This window comes from Artemia franciscana, chromosome 2, assembly GCF_032884065.1.
Source record: "Artemia franciscana chromosome 2, ASM3288406v1, whole genome shotgun sequence".
NCBI lineage: Eukaryota > Metazoa > Arthropoda > Branchiopoda > Anostraca > Artemiidae > Artemia > Artemia franciscana.
Genome location: NC_088864.1, coordinates 18,451,500 through 18,471,887, shown reverse-complemented (window position 1 = coordinate 18,471,887; position 20,388 = coordinate 18,451,500). Strand labels below are relative to the sequence as shown.

Below are 20,388 nucleotides of genomic sequence, written 5' to 3'. Positions count from 1 at the left end.
CCCGAGGATTCAACATAACAAAAGCAGTAAAAACTGCTGTAAGAGCATGGGAACGACCAAGATTAGCCTGAAAACCTAACTAATATGGGGGAACGTAACATTTCAGTTTTAGCTTATCAATAAAAAGGGAATCAAAAAATTTACAGAACGTAGTAGAGACGGTGATGGGAGGGAAGGAAGAAGATTGCGAATCAAATTTTCCTTTTTTGGGAATCAGAGCAAGATCACCGATGCAGAACGAGGAAGGGACCTGTATCAAATATCATTTGCATGACAAGGTTGAGATGACACACCAGAACATAACTTCCGTTAATAATATTTAGAATGCTCATCTTGTCTATCCCACTACACGCTTTGGTTTTAGTCGAGGTATCGCTTTTTGTGACAGCGTTACATGTAACAACAAAATCTTGATCAGGAGATTCATCAAAAAGCTCGTCACAAAATCGCAACTCTAATACAGAATCAGACTCAGAGAGTTCATTCGAAAAATGGGATACCCATTCGCGCATAGGAATTTCGTTCGGATCTGGTGAATTGTAGAAGATAGTACGAGGTAATGACTTCCACAATAGATGAGTTGAATTTTTAACCTTCTCGGAATAAAATGGCTTCGTTATAGATCCATGAAGGGCAAGTTCCCCTGCAAAATATTTTTTTTTATGCTTTCCTCAGTTCATTAAGTATTCCTTCACGGGGACGGTGGTATTTACTCAATAATTTGTACCAGAACTTAGCCCAGTCACAAGCTTGAGAAAGCGCTAGGTTTTGTTACTTGAGTGTTTTAAATCAAGCATTGCAAAACAACATTCGACAAGCTGATGATAGCAATTTTCAACAACACGCCACAAACAGAGTGGATTTGTAGATTACCGATTCTACAAAGGAAAAAATCTAGATGGTTTTGAACAAAATAAATTATTATTCTCGCAGTTAAAACTTTTAAGGAAAGGCATTCTTAAATCTACTTATTGATCTTCCATATCCCAAAGGCTCGAATTTATTTATCTTCTTCCTTTTAAGTCTTATGTTGACTTTTTTCACAGGAAAGAAATGTATAGTTTTTCTTATTGTCGCAAATTCAGAAACCAAGACCTATATAAGACCTCAATAAGACCTCAGGAAAAGTCTTTCCTAAGGTCCAAATACAGTCGCTTCACCTCGCAAAAAATTCAAATTTACTGTTTATATATTTTAAGCTCAAATAATTTGTCTTCCGTTACAATAGCATTAAAAAGAAATAATAATAAGATGCTCACTTCCGTATTATAAATTAGACCACGGTTGCAAAAGTATGTCCTTTCACGAATAAATTAATCGACGCGTGGTTTTATCTTTTGAATTTATTTAGCCTTTGTTTAAAAAAATAATTTTAAAATTTTTATGACTCGGCCCAGAACAGACAACTTTAATAACATTACTAAATTAATACAAAAATACTTGAAAATGATGTTTTAAAAGGAAACTTATGGAAATTAAATACTACCGGAATACCTCTTTTCGTCTGAATATGTTTTCTATCTTATGCATTCTTTAGTTTCATAAGTTTCTTATCTCGTTTTAAAATTTCCGAAGCATTAAGTTGGAAACTAAAAGTTTAAATTTTGGGTTGAAAAGAGACAGAAAAATAAGGAGCATATCCTCTAAAATAAAAGTATCAAGAGGAATCTTCAAAGAAGATTACAATCCCTTTTTTATAGCAGGTGTTTTTTAGACAGGATAATAATTCTGGAAGAAAGTCTCCTATTCGAGAATTTAGTAGTTTATCCTTTCTAAATGGTATTCACTAGTAGAATGGCTATACACTTAAATATGCTTAAACAAACCAAAATAAAGTTAAATAAAAAGACTTAAATATAAACATAAATAAGAAATTATGAATCCCAGTTACAAAAAAAAGATTCGAAACGACAAATATTAGTTGCTGCAAAACTTTTACGATTGTGAGCATTCCCCATCAGTGTTTAATCTTTATAGTAACTTTGAGACACAGAGGGGGGGATGCTTCAGCTGCGTCGCGCTACCACTGCTGCTACAAACTTGTTGAATTTTATAAGCTATTATGCCATAGCTACACTATACGTCGATACTTGAGAAAGCAAAGTTACACAAGACTACACTCAAAAAAATAAAACCCCCAGGTGAATAGGTGACTTGAGATTATTTATTTATTGTTACGAATAGCGGTAAGCATCAATGCTTGTCGCAAAATGCATTATGTGTTTGAATTCAAAGCAGAGTTTGCAATTGACCAATCAAAGAGAAAATTTTGGGCAGTTTTGTCCCAATCAATAAATACAAAGGCATCTGAATAGCAGATTACATGTTACCGTGAATGTCCAAAATCTGAATAATGTCGACATTCACCAGTGAGTGTCTGAAATTCCTTTTTCTCTGCTTGGATTCAATTAGTTTTGTGAGTCAGCTTTTCAGTCTTATACAAGCTATGTCGGTAAAAGTTAAAGTTAGGTCAGGTTAGATTGTGCTAGCTTAGGATTTAGTTAGATTAGGTTAGATTAAATTTGATTATAAATATCACAAATTAATTAAAAACCTAACTTTAGGTAACCTAACCCAACTTAACCTAGCCAAACTTAATCTAACCTAACCTATTATCACCAGACCTTGTGATAAAATAAAAAAGTTGACTGGTAACACTGAATAAATCCAACAGAAAAAGGTATTTCGACCGTTCACTGGTGAATGTTAATATTAAGCAACAGTGAAAATTCACGGTATATATATATATATATATATATATATATATATATATATATATATATATATATATATATATATATATATATATATATATATATATATATATGTATATATATATATATATATATATATATATATATATATATATATATATATATATATATATATATATATATATATATATATATAAGCCAGCTACTTCGCCGCCAGGTCCTGGCACTCGGCACGTGAAAGGCATCCATATATGGATTCTCACTGTCGCTTGTCTTCTAAACGCTGACAATTTGAGTCTTTTCTTGATGTCATGAGGTTCAAATGAACCTTAAATTAAAAGTGGTGCCTTTGTAAAATTTAGTTTTTTTTATTGGACCTTTAACTTTTGCCTTGGCTTGTCGTTTGTCATTATGAAAGACATAGTGTTGAACCATTTTTTCATTTAATTGTTCATGAGGTGGGACAAAAACTTCACACATTTTTTTATTTATTAAGCCGGGTCACTCCTTACCTACAGCTCGTTACCACGAACTGTTTGATAGCCCCTCATCGACATTCTATGGCCACTGATTGGTTACGTTAATTCTGGTAACAGAAAGATAAAAACACATCCGTCACAGTCCTTTTAAAGAAAACAAAAACTATCAAAAATTTGTAGTTTTCTAGACAAGAGTCTACTCTTGTCATTTACTGATATACTAAATTTTAACAAGGCAAGTTCTTTTTCGTTACCCCTCTTTTAAAAATATCCACATATCCTCAGGGCCTAACCTTTGGCTAATAGTATGAATTCAAACTGAAACAAACAAAACACATTTTCGACCACCACCAAACCAATTGCTTTTATTTATACATTGTTACAAAAATTTCTTTTTATAGTATTTCGGTTACTATATTTGCACGGGTTACTTTTTTTTAAAAGATAGCTAAATTCATAAGATTTTTGAAAGTTCGCTTAGCTATCAATTTTGATGTGTCTAAACTCTATTTAGGAGAAGAAAAACAGAAGATACTTTCTAGACAAAAACACTTGTCAAAATAAATTGAAAACGATACTTGAAGAAGGACTAAATGAATACATTCCGACTCTTGTATGATTTATTAATGCCCTTTTCACTTCGACTCAAAGGACAGCTCCACTTTTACCGTCTGCCAAAAATTTATCATGGTGCCGGGTCACAAAGTTCTACCTAAAGATGCTTTCCCTGGTCTTTGCACTCAAAACACTCTAAGAACCCTTCACATAAAGCTGCAGGTTTACATTTTCACCCATACCCGTAAGATAAAATGCAAAACCATTGGATGTCAATTTTGATATAAAACATAACTATTTTTTCAAAGCAAGACAAACATACTCTGAGCTCACAAGATATTATTTTTTAAGCAAAACAATACGTGCAGTAAAATACGCTTGAAAATAAAATATCAGTGCACTCTTTACTCTTGGAGTTCACACTGAACTCTTATTTCCATCCAGTTTAAAGGTTAGTTATAGTTATTTATAGGGTTATTTTTATTTGGCACAATGGTGCTCGCCTATTTGCGTAGGAGCCAAGACTGCATTACTTTAATTCAGAATGAAAAATTGAATTGGCTAATCCTTTTCATCATCAACTGTCTAAATATAGGAGTTCATTTGAGAGTGGTCTAGGTTTGTATGTATTCTTTTGAAATTTTGTATCTTGACCTGGAGCCTATTGTTGTGGTTCTTAAGAGCTCTGGAGAATTTATTTGGATGGTTTCTTGCGGTCAAAATCTAATTTGTAATTTAAATAATGACGCCTATTACAGATAAAATTTATGTTCTATTGGAAAAATTTAAGTTTCTTAATTTTGTCAGTAAAAATGTTCATCCGAAAATCAAATAGTTACAATTGTGGCATTTCTGACCACATAATATATTGTTGCTTACAAATAAATTGCATCTATATGAAATTATAGATATATCTACTCTAAATGAACTGCTTACCTAAAAGGGACGCAAACACCATAACAAAGCAGGTACCTAGATATACATCTATTGACTTTACATAAGAAATTTTCGGCAGCGCTGCGTTAGTACTTGACATCAATGTGGTCATCGTCAGGACAGTTGTTACACCAAGTGAAACTCTGGCAGGAGTTGCTCCTCGGTTTAACCAAAATGAAACCCACGAGATAATAACAATCAGACTAGATGGCACATATATTTGAATTAAGTAGTATCCCATGGAGCGCACAAACTGAATTTCGCAGCCAAGTCGTGAATAATTGCCTAGAAAGGAAAACCACTTTTCACGTAAGATAAGTAGCATTGTGTAAAAAATTGGGTCTTTAAGCAGGGCAAGATTTACCAGCTTAAGGGCAAATTGTGAGTGCTGCCATTTGATGTTATAGTACTATATGCTATAGTATTAGATGTTATAATAATATGATTGGTTCATTCTAAATTTCAGAATATATTGAACATCAGCTATTGTTTACTCTGTTGGTTATATGTTCTCGTGTATTAGCTTTGACCTCATCAGTCTGTCAAATTTTTTAAGGTATTAAAGGATACTATATCAAATGGATTTTGAAGGAGGTGCCTCAGGGGGGAGGGTGCTGTAGTGAGTTGTTAGCAGTAGTTGTAGCAGTAGTATCAAAGAATTTGTTAAGTTACATTGTAGAATTGATAGTAAGTGAAACTAATAGATAGAGTTACCCCCTTAATTTGAATTGGTTAAGCTATATCTTAAAAAGTACAAAAAAATGGGAATCTATCTTCAAGTGAGCAAGGCTTTAACGTGCAGCTGTGTAGTTTTATTTTAGCAGCCAAAAAACTTAAAATAGGAACGAGGGGGAATTTCAGCAATAAATTGGTCGAAATATTTGACCGCAAACAGCCTAAGAAGCCGTCGTTTTCTTTTTGAAGGTACAATTATCTTTGAGAATCACCATATTATTAAATTTTGAATTTGTACGGGTGAAAGATGCTGACAAGTTTAACTAAATAGTTTCAATTATTTATTTTCACCGTTCAACCTGGGAATACTGAAGAAAAGGTGATTCTGCCTTTTAAAAAGCTTCAAAATTTTACAACGAACAAAATAAAAATTTGAAAAATCTTGGTTTTCACTCGTGAATAGAAATAAGACTGTTCCAGAATGGCTAATAAGTTTTTTTTAGATTCTTGGTACTTTAATATATAAAAGCATTTATATTTGATCATCCCCCTATAAAGTAAACTAGTGACTTTAGAGTCAATATTTTTTTTAAAGACTGTCTTTTTAAATTGGAGTTCCTTTTTTTATTTTCATCTAATTTGTATTTTCAGTTTTAATTCCAGTTTTATGATTGTATTTTATTCCAATTCTCATGCATAGTAATGTATAACTCCTGCTAACACATTTTCACCATTAAATTTCAAACCAAGCTACCGTATCTTTGCATTTAGCCATTTGGTTGATAGTTGCCAGGGAACAGGATTCCGGAATATCAATCATCATCGTGAGTTTTCCATAATAGATTATTATCATTTTCTAGAATTGCTTTTGCTATTTATCTGTGAAATTTAACCTGCTATAGTTGCATTCGCTTCTTGGCGACTCATATTCTAGGGAAATAAAATGTCAAACTGTCATGACACGGATCGTTAATGTTACAAATACCAGGCCCGTATAAATAAGAAATAAATTAATAAAGTTGATAATTGTGTAAGATTTTTTTCATATAAGACAAAATTTAAGCTCAATATAATTGTGATTTTAGCTTCGATAATAGATGGGGTGCCATATATTGTGATGGATCAGTGTATAAGTCAGCACATGGGAAGTTTTGGAGCTACAGTTTAGATCTGCTAAGTGCAAGACATTCCTCATCGAGTTACGGCAATCTTTGACGTAACTAATTTGGCTTTGTTTTACTTTGCTGAGCTTTTGCGGTCTTGTGCAACGACGACTCTGAAATGCTTTTGTAATCGTAAACTAGTTGCTTAAGCTTGATGCACTTATCATGGACCCTAAGCTTTACATTTTTGCAAGATTCTTATCATACAATTCCGACCATTTCATCGAAGGATCAAAATAATTTTTCCGTAATAGCTTTCTGTCAACTATGGAATCGTACAAAAAATTAAGTTAATAGACCTAATGCTAAAACATTGACGTTGACCTTGAACACTAAGTCATTGACTAAAACATTACTCTTGACTCTGGTATGAAACGACCAATGATATACCGACCCTTAACTTATCTTTCAAGATAAGTTTTGTAAGTTTAAAGTTTTGTAGTGTAATGGCGAAAACGTTCATTAATGCAACGAACTTTATAAATTATTAGTTACTTAGTGATTATTTACAGAATACCTTCCACAATCTTTGAACGAGAAATTTCGTCGCATGATAGAAATGCACTTTAATAAATTTTTCCGTTACTGATAAACTATTAAAATACTTCTACTCCGTTTTATTTGTCTGTGCGTTCAAGAACTCATTCTTAAAGCTTTGGGGACTAAGGAGTCAAACTTCAGCGTAAATAGTGGAGCATTAAGTCTTTAACCATTTATTACTCCTGGAGGGATTCCCCCTCTTCCTCCCCATATTCTGAATAATTTCTTTCCGTTTCATGTTTCAATGTCGCTCTTTTCCTTCATTTAGAAAAAAAACGGCTTTATATTTAATTTCTGTAGGTTTTTCATACCATACCGAGGGTTACCCTAAATGGAAGAGGGGCAACAACCCTCTCAAACCCAGCTCCATAATTAAAAGTCGAACTTCTGTAGAACAAAATCTCGAAAAAAAGAGCTTGTTTGGTGGATTTGCTTTTCGAAACAAGGAATCCTTATCCAAAACAAACTATCATGTCCGCAACAAGAGAGATCTTTTTGACCAACCAACACGCCGCTGCAAAGTTCTTCCTAATGGAGGAATATCAGAAGTTAAATCCGTAATCACCTAAATATTTGTTCAACTCATAATAAAACAAACTCATATTTTGTTGATTTTGGTAGCCTTAGGGTTCCCATACTTGCTGAGTCTTATTGTGGATCTCCATCAAGATCATATCCCTTTGGAGAAGTTTAAGTCCCTGTTTCAAAAATTCACAAATTTTCATATTCTATTTTAAATGTCGAGTTCAGGATCGACTATTCAAGCGCATCTACTGAGCTACTCTATTTAATTTAGTCTTTTGATTTAGCATAAAGTGATGCAAAAAGTGGTTTAAAATAATATTTAATAAAATGTTTCAAAATCCAATGTTATTCAATATATAAGTGTTTTAAAATCGCTTGGAAGTGTTTTAGACGGCCTCAAGATGTATTCCGTCTGAAAATTAATAACAATTAAAATTTCCCACAGTTTTTCCTTGAGCAAAAGTTCTGAAGTCTCAAGACTTCATTCCACAATATCTAAAAAAGATTTAATCAAGCTTGTCAAAGTTTCTACAAAAATAAATTAAGTGACATAGCCAATATGACCGATATAATAGTGATATGACATCATAAATATTTTAAATGCAGTCCGAACCCACAAACTTCATTAAATGACATCTAACTTGTGAAGCAAACTTTCTTCCCTGGAGTATTATTTAACTACTCTCAAAAGTGTATTGAATTAGTAATCGTAGAACTGGTGAAATTGCACATGGAAAGGCTCAAAGTTGCGGTAAAGTCTTTGAGTCATCAGTAACTTCCTAGAATTTGTTTCGAAATGGAATGAAATAACTTCAGTTGAAAAGAGATAAATTCAGAACAAGAAAAGACGTTAAAAAGTAACTCATACCAGCATATGCTTAAGTACACATGTGAACGAAGCACAATCTCCCTTAAGAGGCTCCACGATTAATTGAAACTTAACCCCTTGTTGAAAGTAAATGTAACTTAACTTCATTAATTGAAATCAATTTGACATCTAACTAGTCTGAGATATGTGTGGAACAAACAATCTAAGAAATTAAAAAATTGCACACGACAAGACTTGAGGTTTGAGCAAAGTCTGTAAGTAAACAATAACTTCGGAATTTAAGACTCGCTTCGAGAAAGACTAACAAGTAATTTATAATATGTATGGAACTAATAACCTGAGAAATAAAAAAAAAATTAGGTGATAAAATCAAAATTTGTGTATAGTCTTTGAGTCAACCACCACTTGCAAACTTCGGAGTTTTTTCGAGAGGGAGTGAAATGAATTCAATTTTGTTACTCTGATGATACTTCGATAAGGGACACAGGCTAATGTATGTTAAACCTCTTATGCAGACTCAACATAAACTATGACTAATTATAGTCCTTTTCATAGGCAGCACTTGCTATTTTTTTCTGGCCATTTCTTATGGAAAAAGTTGTCGTAGTAACTTCGGAGGAGAATCATTCGACTGGAAATTGTCACTTCTAGTGCAATTTTTTAAGATTGAAAATTGACTTTAGTACAACCAAGCCCCTCCAATGCCCATCTTAGTTGCTTCACGCCCCTAAACCACCAAAAATATCTGGTCATAATTTTTATATATAAAAAAAACAAGTTTTTTTTAACTGAAAGTAAGGAGCGACATTAAAACTTAAAACGAACAGAAATTACTTCGTATATGAAAGGGGCTGCTTCCTCATCAACGCCCAGCTCTTTACGCTAAAGTTTGACTCTTTCCCTCATCTCTTCTTTTTAAAACAGTAAAAAACTTTTGCGTAAAGAACAGGGCGTTGGTGAGGAAGCAGCCCCTTTCATATACGAAGTAGTTTCTATTCGTTTTAAGTTTTAGTGTCGCTCCTTACTTTCAGTTAAAAAAACTTGTTTTTTTTTATTTAATTTCTGAACGTTTTTGAATCCATGCATGTTTTGATTTTGGCTCTCCGCAGAGGAATAATTAAAACGAAATTTAAATATATTTTTTTTTTGGCTAAATGGCTTTCTCATAATTTTGATCGAATGATTTTGAGAAAAAAGAGCAGGGGAGGAAGCCTAGTTGCCCTCCGATTTTTTTGTTCATTAAAAAGTCTACTAGAACTTTTAATTTTTGACAAATCTTTTTATTAGTAAACGATATACGTAACTTATAAATTAGCTTACGTAAAGAAATTTTGTATTTTCATGTTTTTATTACATGTATGAGGGGGTTCGCCCCCTCGTCAGTACCTCCCTCTTTACACTAAAGCTTAAATTTTGTTCCAATTCATTAAGAATGACCCCTGAATCACAAAAGCCTAAGGATAAATAGTTGAAATTACTAAAAATACTTTAGCGTAAAGAGCGAGGTATTAGGAGGAGGTGAGCCCCTCATATGGGTAATAATTTCTGTTCGTTTTAAGTTTTGATGCTGCTCCTTACTTCCAGCTGAAAAAACTTTTTCATATTTATTTTTGTCATTGTTTTTTTTAAATAATGCTAGGAAATCCTGCGCTCCCTTCATGGAAATTTTCTTCCCCCATGACAAATTCCTCGATGAAAAGTTCCCCCAGCATATTCCCCTTTTCTCAACCCCTCCCCCAACCAAAAAATCCCCCTGAAAACGCCTGTACACTTCCCAATAACCATTACTATATGTAAGCAGTGGTCAAAGTTTGTAACTTGTAGCCCCTCCCAAGGGGACTGTGGGGGAGTAAGTCGTCCCCAAAGACATAGTTATAAGGTTTTCCGACTACTCTGAATAAAATGGCTATCTCAGAATTTTGATCCGTCAACTTTGGGAAAATAATTAGTGTGGGAGGGGCCTAGGTGCCCACCAATTTTTTTGGTCACTTAAAAAGGGCACTAGAACTTTTCATTTCCGTTAGAATGTGCCCTCTCGCAACATTCTTAGGCAACTGGGTCGATACGATCAACCCTGGGGAAAAAAAAAACAGAACAAAAAAAACAAACAAATAAACACGCATCTGTGATCTGCCTTTTGGCAAAAAATACAAAATTCCACATTTTTGTAGATAGGAGCTTGAAACTTCTACTGTAGGGTTCTCTGATATGCTGAATCTGATGGTGTGGTTTCTGTTAAGATTCTATGACTTTTAGGGGGGTTTTCTCCCTATTTTCTAAAATAACGCATATTTTCTCAGGCTCGTAACTTTTGATCGGTAAGACTAAACTTGATGAAACTTATATATTTAAAATCAGCGTTAAAATCCAATTCTTTTGATGTAGCTATTGGTATCAAAATTCCATTTTTTAGAATTTTGATTACTATTGAGCCGGGTCGCTCCTTATTGTTCGTTACCACGAACTGTTTGATATAGGCATTTTGTTCAAAATAGTCCTTGTTCAATAGTTCCAATGACTATGCACCCAGCAACTACCTCTTCACCCCCTCCAAAAGCCATGGGTTAAGGGCTCTAAATTGTGCAAGTTGCCTTTATATAGGTTTCATTATTAAGAAAGAATCTTGGGTCCCAGGTGCATCAAGTTCAAACTTTCAGCGAGTAGTGAGGGGGATGTTGATATAATTCAAAAGACGCTGTCTGAATCCAGGTTGCAAAAAGGGCATGTCTGCAGTACCTAAGGAACGGCTAAGGGTATTATATTGAAACTTCCAGAGAATATTGATTATGGGTAATAAATTAAATAACAAGACACTACGTACATCCAGGAAGTCAAAAAGGAGAGTATGTACATTGGTGAGGAAAGCCTAAGGGTGTTAAGTTGAAATTTTAGGGAAATTCTGAGGGGAATATCGAAAAAAATAATATAGCTTTCAGTGCATCCAGGCTGTTGATTGAAATTTGCTTTTGGAAACAATATTTTTGTTTTTTAAAGCCGCCCGTCTTCCCTTTTCAGCCAATCCAAAGTTGAAAAAAAAAAGAGTCAGGCATATTTTCAGCAAACAGGATTTAGTTTAATATGAATATGGTTTTTAAAGCATAGATAAAACATAACATTATGTTTTGCCATGATGCTAGAGGAGATCAGCTCACCTTCATCTCGACCCAGGTTTGTTTTTCAAAATTTAGCAAACACTGAGCGCTTGAAACTCATAAGAAACTTACCCGATGGTAGAGTAATATAGTACTGACCCTTCTTTAGTTCAACAAGTAACTTACAGTTGTAAGTAACTTATTTTCATGACAAATGCGAGATTTTATGTTGAAAAAAAGAGCGGTTTTAAAAGACATAGTAATTGTTTGTTGCCATACATATCTGTCAGTTTATGCTGCCACATACGTCTGAGATATTTCACGCTATCTGTCAAGACATACAGGTTAAACCATTCCTACATGCAAATGACATTTTGCTTACGTTCCCAACATTTTATCTGCTCAGGTTCACCAGGCAAGGGTGTGGCAAACTTGGGCTGATGAACCTGTGTTAGCTTTTTTTGTACTGTTCGGTTATCTTTTATTGCTGTACCGCCCTACATTTACTAGTCCTCAACAAATCAAACAATTTTATTATCAAATGCCTTACACGGTCATGCCCTTCAGTGGCAATTTTGTTACATTAAAAGAGAAGACACTAACCGTATAGTAATCACAGCCATAGCAATCGTCGTACATATTGGTACACAACTGAACAAAGAATATTAAATAAATATAATAAACAGACTCAGAATAAAACCTAAAAGATTTGAATTTTTAACTTTTTTAATCAAATTTGGATTAAAAAACGAAAAAAGAAAAAAAGAATAATAAACTAAAAGAAAGTATAATTACTGTATTTTGCTTTTCCGACATCTTTCGAACGCCGAAGCCTGTTACAGAAAGGAAAACTAGAACTGCATCGTGAAGCTCTGCTAGAAGTCATTGAGACGTGGGTTCCAAAGTCAACTGCGTCGAGAAAATACCAGGTTTTCCTTGCGACTTTACGAAATTATGTGAAGAGAATCAGCAAGAACAGTCTGAAGGCTGGGGTTTTGCCTCTATTTTTTTCACCCTGATACGCCAATTTTTTCCGACGAACAAGAACAGATTCTTTTCAAATATCTGCAAGCAATATGCCGAATAAATTATGGACTGCCCTTCTCGAGTTGCGTCAACTTCTTTACAAATAACGCCACGTCGAAGAAGCTTAAAATTCTATACTATTTTGTCAAACAAATTAGTTTACATGGTCAAACAATTCAAGCAAAGAGAGGATTGGTATCTGAGCTTGCAATGTAGAGAAGGAAGATTATCGACTATTTACAAGCCAGGTACTTTCACAGCTGAAAAGGGCCAAAGACAGGTTGGGAAGGTGGCGTCAAGTGAACGAGGGCAAAAATCACACTTTGTGTCTGTGTTAGCACTATTGAAAACACAGTTCCTCGGATGATGACTTTTCTCAGAAAACATACCTTGAGATCCTACTAAAGACAGTTTCGGTCTGGAAATGAGAAAGCTTCTCGCTGGTTGACCACCGAACTATTCGTGATCTGAATGAACCACTTTATTAGTCAAATGAAACCAACAAAGTGAAAACCCGTGTTTCTTGTTTTAAATAACCACAAAAGGAGATATTCTAGCGATCTGCTTGAGCTGGCTAAGGAAAACAGTGTTTATCTTTTGAACGTGCTTCTACATATAACTCATAAATTATAGCCTCTAGATTGCTCCATTGTGTTCCCGATCAAGAAATGCTATAATCAAGAAGTTTTAATTTTTATGAGCAGAAGCAAGTGCAAAACCATGTCCATTTCTAACCAGAAATTCTTGGCTCATCTTAATTAAATGCTCTTACCACCCAAATCATAGTCAATAGGTTCTGTCGCATTGCAATTGATCAGCCCAGAAATTTTCAAAGACGATGAATACCTAAGTTCGTACGTTTCCGATAGACCAGAAGCACTGGAACAGTTTCTGTTCACCTCAGAAGCTAACCCTGCCGATCGTTCAAGAGTATCGTTAGCAAACAAACCACCCCTGAGAGACCCGAGTCCAGAACGGCTTCCAGCAACAATATTTGGTCCTGCTAACGATCACTACTCAGGGATTATAGATATTTTTCCAAAAGGATCCCCTGGAAACATAAAAAAAGAAATGAAAATGGAAAGAATTCAGAAATCCTAACATAAAAAATAAACCAGAAATACTCCAGTCAAAGTAAGAATTCACCAAGAGAAAGAAAGGTAAAAAGCAAAAAGAGTTAGAACTTAAGAAACTAAGCAAGACATAAGTGAAGCAATACAAATTTCCAAAGAGAAAACTATTTCACAAAGCAGTTGAGTGTGAAAGTGACTCTGAAGATTCGTGTAGATCATTCTCATGGTTGCAGTGACGAGAGTCTGCATGTTGGCAATGTCGAAGTTGAAAATATCTAAAGAGATTACAGTTGGTGTTACATTCTAATTTTTTCGATGAAAAAGAAGTAGGAAAATGTTCTATGTTGCATCGATGATAGAAATCAATGGTTGAGATTTTGCTACGAAGTTTCTAAAAAGGTTGAACTAAACAAGTTTGTCTATACTGATGAACAGGCTCTTGTCGAAAACCAACGAGTAGAAATGAAACTAGATCAACGCAGCTCATATGGAGGGACAAAAAGGTAATATGAAAAGCTGCCCTTTGGTGTCAATCTTTCCACATACAATATAAAGTAACCTGAGGAATTTAATATGAGTTATGTTATTTAAGTTTGCTTATAACCATAGCTGTTGAGCATTAAACATATTCTTAAATGAGACTGGTTCGCGTGACTTTTTTTAGGAATCGTATTCAAGGCTTGAACCAGCACTGATAGGTCACGAAGCTATATCTTACCAATGCTATTGTTTTCTGAACTATTGTTAGAAATTATAAGCCAGAAAAATGCAAAAATTCAATTGATTTCCTGAATGGATATGTACGTCTTGGCGGAAAACAACTGATAGTAAAATGACAATTATTACAGTTTTTTTTCTAAGAAAGTGATTAACGTGGCCGGGTCCCCTCTACTATGTGAGACTCCAAGTGTTTTGTATACCTCCAAAGCAAAAAGGTACACTGTGCTAAACCCCGATAATCTCGGGATTTCATAGGATTTTAATGTTTTTCGTACCACTTTTTTTTAATTGTTACCGTTTTGAAAAAAAAGTCCCCTCCTTTGACCAGGGAACACCAACTAAATTCTTGCAGTATGAAAATATATTATTTTATGAAGATATTGTAGAAATGAATAATGGAAATATTAACAGAAAAATCTAATTAAAAATGAATGTAAAATAAATTATAAATTGAAAAAAACATAAGCGGAAACGTCAATGGAAGGAAACGCTATCGAAAAATGAAAAATATATTATATTATGGAAATATATTCTTTCAGTATTGCTCTATTGACTACTTCTCCGTTCTTTCTTTTATTCAAAAGCGAAAAAAATACGTCGGCTATTGAAAAGTTGAGTTTTTTTGTACAAATAATTGAAAATAGAATTTTGTGAAACGCTTTTTGAGTTACCTGTGGTTAATGTAACTTCACGAGATGTTTTTCTATAGCCAACAACCTGAAACTGTGGCAGTATGACGTTTCCATCCATACCAACCGCAGTTGGTCCATCTACCCACTTGTAGCGAATATCAGCGGTAGTAAACCCAACTGAAACATGAATACATAATTAGACATTAAAACAGACTGAATAAAAGAACAAAAAAATTTTAAGAAATATCCTTTTAAAAGTGAAGAAGCCAAGGAGAAAACCCATTCTAAATAAAAAGATATGGAACGGATTCTGAAATAGATAGAAAAACTAAATGCAGGCTAGTTGATATGAGTACGGTAAAATAAAAGAAAATTCAACTTAAATTTATAGTTAAATACCGTTTTTTTAATTTAGAACCGTGATGTTAGATAGTGTGCCAAATTGCCCCGACCGGTGTTTATGCTAGTAATTGTTTCGCTTAATAGAAGTAATGTTATCGAAGATCAATATGAGTGAAATTCCAACCGTTAGTAGATCCAAATTGTAAACCAAGAACCTAGGGTAATATATCTTGGAAGTGTATTTTGGCGAAGACTTTCAGCTAGTTTATCATGTCGATAGTTTACCTTAAGGTTTGGTTCGTATATACCCTTATTAATTGTAAAATGTAATAAAATAAAAACAAGTTTTTTTTTTCAACTGAAAGTAAGGAGCAACATTGAAACTTAAAACGAGCAGAAATTATTCCATATATGAGAGTTCCACATATGAGAGGGAGTACCCCCTCCTCAATTACTCACTCTTTGCGCTAAAGTTGGACTCTTTTTCACGGCTATGGTTTTTAAAGTAATAAAAACCTTTAGTGTAAAGAGTGAGTATTGAGGAGGGGCAGCCTAGGTTTTCCACGGTCACCCCTGTGGAAAACCAAAAATAAACGGAAAAACAAAAAAAAACGTACAAATAAACATATTGGATGTTGGAAAGATTTAAGAAGTGGAACCTGGGGGTATGGCATTTATTAGCAAAAAACTCTGAACAGGACAATCTTCCTTAAAATATAATATAGGATACTAGAAGCCACTATGGTGACATTTTTAGGCGTGGCTTTTCAACATGAGTCAACAAATAGCTGAGAGAAATATACTTGATGCTTTCCAAACGAGTTGAACAAGTACAGTTCTAGAAACTTGCTTGACCAACGGAATATCAAATAATCATCTCTAAGAAAAATTCAGCCCAATTCCGGTGTCTGGGGTTATAATGAGATAGGTTTCGAATAAATAGCTTACGTTTTATGGATGATGGATGATAGGGTGCTAAAATTATTTCCTTTTCATAACACGGTTGGCGTCAAATAAAAAAGCAGAACCTTCTCGATTAAAGCAGGGATTAAAAAATACCTAATTAAAAAAGATTCGCAAGAAAATGAAAACATTTCGTTAAGGATTAAAGAGGGAAGCTCTGAGCATAATGGGTGGAGGAGTAGCATGAGAATTTGTGTTTACCTCACATTTTCTCGCGTCACGACTACTTGAGTCTTAAGAAACATATTTATCTCATTTTTAAGAGACCACTTTCCGTATGGTTTCTCAAAAATTTCATGTCATCTTTTTATACAGAAAGAAAGAGAAACACTTTTATTATACATATCATCAATATACAAGAAAACCACATCAGCCACTTTAGAAAGTCAAAGACTCGTTAGCAGTGGCTGATAAAGATTCGATGAGCAACAAAAAATGAAATGAAATGAGACAAAAAAGTAGGAAAAGAAAACAAAAGGAAAATAAAGAAGAAGAGGGAGAGAGAGAGAGAGGAGAAAAAACATACTACTTAAAAAACAAGAGAATAACCCCTCCCATTAAAAATATTTACTTAATCTCTTGCCAGAAGGTGGTTCTTCAATCTACTCTTATACTGGCTAAAAATTTTTGGTAACCTTAAACTCGTTGGTAAATAATTCCATACTACTGGTCCAGCAAACCTGGGACTAAAACTTGCCCTCTGAGGGCTGGGACACTCGTATATCAAATCATATGTTTTCCTAGTTTCATAACTGTGGTACGAAGGATTCCTTGTAAACATTTGATGCAAAATTTTAGGAGACAAACCATATATAATCTGAAATACAGAAATAGCAAGTTGCTAATCATGAAGTTTGCTAACACAATAACCTCATAACTCAGTACTGCCTTTTACTGAAGGTATGACCACAAAACGCATTAAATGTAAGACTGTGGAGATTTAACCAAAGTCTTTTTGAAATTTCCCACAATATTACCAGTCAAATTTCTCCCTTTTTTTTTTGTAGATTTATATATCTAAATATCCAACTATTTCGGATATAATTTGTAAAAAAGATCTTCTGAAGATTACACAAAGTTCCAAAAATAAAGGTGGAAATAAATATTAAAATAGCTAAATTTTAGATGAAAAAAAAATACGGCCTAATTCTAACTTTAGAAATTAAAGGAGATTAAAGGAAACTTTAACATACAATTTACTGTCAATAGAATTTTAATCAAAAATTATTTGTCGTTTGGGATTTGAGCTTCTTGATGTCTCCTTTTCTAGAAACATTTTATATGACATGAATATTACGCCCTGGACTTAATTCAGAGTTTCACCGTGTAACTTGCCAGAAAGATGAGTCGTGAGTGAAAAACTGAAACCCCTTTGAAAGTAACACGATCAAGGTAGTGCTGCCTACCTGTCTTATTGCGGGAAATTAGTGAGAGCAAAGAGAAAAAGAAAATATCCCACCCTTTCAGGCTATTGCTAATCTTTAGCGAAAAATTTAGACTAAAATGAAACTGCCATTTTCTTAGGTGTACGTAGCTCCACCTTTTCAGTACCTGACTGTTTCGTTCTCGAGAAATGTTAAGCCTTTAAAATGAACAAAATTTTTTTGTTGAACCCATTTAACTGAGCCCTCCTGCATCTTATCACAGGTGTTAAATAAGTTCAAACAGGCTATGAATTAATTGTAGTTAATGGTTGAATTCCTCCGTCCCTAATCATTGGTGGGAAGCCCAAATGGTGCACCTCAAAGTGGTATTCAGGTGGAATTGACGAATTCAAATGCCAACGCACGCAGGATGCCGTTAGTCTGGGCAGCTTACCGTTAGATAGATACCCACATATCATCAGAATGGAATAATTAAAGGTCTCAATAGCTTATCATCCTCTACGGCATTTCCAGCTTTAAGAAATACACCCTGGCATCAATGGCCATATGAATCAAATGAAAAGACTCATGGACTGTTCAGTTGGAACTTAAGATCCAAAAAAGAAGAAATAACCCGCCAAATCATGGCTTATGAATTGCAAAACATAAAACAGATGATGTCAACCTTCAGAAAACAAGTACTAAAGATGTTTTGTCTAAATACGGAGTCTTTACTGGATCCACAGCGATCATATTCTCGTTTGATCAAAGATTGTTCTCTACCTTCGCAGAAGAAAAAACGAAAATACGTAAAGAATACTGCAATGGAATTTACAGTGCCTACCGGCAGTGCTGATCTCTGTTTCATGGATCTTCAGGCAGGAAGTACAATGGGGGGGAGGAAGCTGGGGGCCAGCCACCCAGTGCTTTCACACAACCTTCCTATCTAACTTCCCCAGACTTCTCAAGGTACTTATTTAGAGCTGATTCCAGGTATTTTGGCAGGAACCAAAGAGAAGACTAAGAATCCCAAAACTGGATTCTGATCATATGAAACAAGAGTTTTGCTTTCATCCCCAAAATCAAGTACGATTCACTGCTCACTGATTTACAAGACACAGAAGAATTCTGGGGAGCGGTTTAAAACCTCAACTACTTGATGGGCTTTGAATATGCTTGGCTAATTCTGCCCCTAAAGAAAGAGCTGAATTTCCGAACAATCCCAAGAGTGTATTGAGCAGAAACATACCTCGAGCAACCTTATCGAGTAGTCAAAAGCTAGACTGAGAAAGTACATTATAGACAGTAAAAGAAACGACCGCACCTATAGTAGGGAAAACATCGCTTATATATATATATATACATATATATATATATATATATATATATATATATATATATAAATATGTTTTTAACTACGTAAAACATGCGAATATACAACATTCTTTGCTGTCCCATTGTCTATGCACATAAATAGATTGTCAGGTTTACTGACTCTTGAACATGCAACATATAATTGTCCATGGGAAAAACAATCCGTATTCAGATCTATACCTCATTATTCTAATGATGTGTCCCTGTGTCCCGGTCGTCATTTATATTCCCTGTGTCCCGGTCGTCATTTGTGTCCCGGTGTCCCAGTTTGTAATTTCTCTTTGAGTGTCCCGGTCGTCATTTATATTCCCTGTGTCCCGGTGTCCCGGTCTTCATTTGTGTCCCGGTGTCCCGGTCTGTAATATCTATTCGAACAATCCCTGTGTCCCGGTCGTCATTTATATGTCCCGCCTGAGCCCCCAGCGTCCCCGTTGTAGTTGTGTCCCTGTGTCCCGGTCGTCATTTATATTCCCTGTGTCCCGGTCGTGATTTGTGTCCGGGTTTCCCAGTCTGTAATTTCTCTTTGAGGTTCCCGGTCGTCATTTATATTCCCTGTGTCCCGGTCGTCATTTGTGTCCCGGTGTCCCGGTATGTAATTTCATCAGTTGACAAACATGACGTCAGTCGACAAACAACTTCATAACGCATACAGCTCAATCCTTAAAATGAAGTCAGTCGACAAACATGACGTCAGTCGATACACAAACATGACGTCACTCGACAGACACACACACACACACAGACAACTTATTTTTATATATATAGATAGATTACAAAGGATATGTATCCCGAGCTAGAGTCCACAGGGAAGAGTCGTCATTGTTCGGTGTGGAGCGGGGTGAATTAAAAGGCTGTATACGCTCATTGGTTCTTTTTAATTATTGTATCGATTACATCCTCGAGCAAACACTACGAGAATTTGAAGGAATTGTAGTTGGTAGAAATATCAACTTGACCGACCTTGAATACGCAGGTGACGTAATCTTTCGTGCACCGGACCCCTACTCAGCCCAACAGATGGTTGACAAAGAGGCAAATTTGTCAGCCTTCCTCCGCCAATAAACAAACACGAAGAAAACAAAATTTCTTGATTTGAACATCACTGAATATTTTCAACTTGCCCTCAATGGTCTCCCACTTGAAAATATTGACAGTTTCATTTATCTGGGATCATAGGTGGATTCAAAGGAAGTATGTGATAAAGATTTCAACAGAAGAATATCTAGAGCTCAAGTGGTTTTCCTTCAGCTTTGCAAACATCCCAGAGTCCGTCAGTAAAATAGCTTGGGAACGAAGATAAGCATATATAAGTTGACAGTGACGGTAGTACTACTCTATGGCGTTGAATTGTGGTCCATCGAAGCAGCTCACGAGGATGCTCTAGAA

General features: G+C 34.8%; 1 protein-coding gene across 2 annotated transcripts in view; it reads right to left on the bottom strand.

Annotated features, from left to right (window-relative positions):
* Nucleotides 1-20,388, bottom strand: part of LOC136038076 (gamma-aminobutyric acid receptor subunit beta-like) — a 208,159-nt gene that overhangs the window by 69,794 nt on the left and 117,977 nt on the right. For both annotated transcript variants that reach the window (XM_065721074.1, XM_065721081.1), the window contains exons 5-6: nt 14,999-15,136; nt 4,685-4,969 (exon numbers count right to left, since the gene is read on the bottom strand). In XM_065721074.1, coding sequence (XP_065577146.1) covers nt 4,685-4,969; nt 14,999-15,136 — 423 coding nt within the window. The remainder of the gene's footprint in view (nt 1-4,684; nt 4,970-14,998; nt 15,137-20,388) is intronic.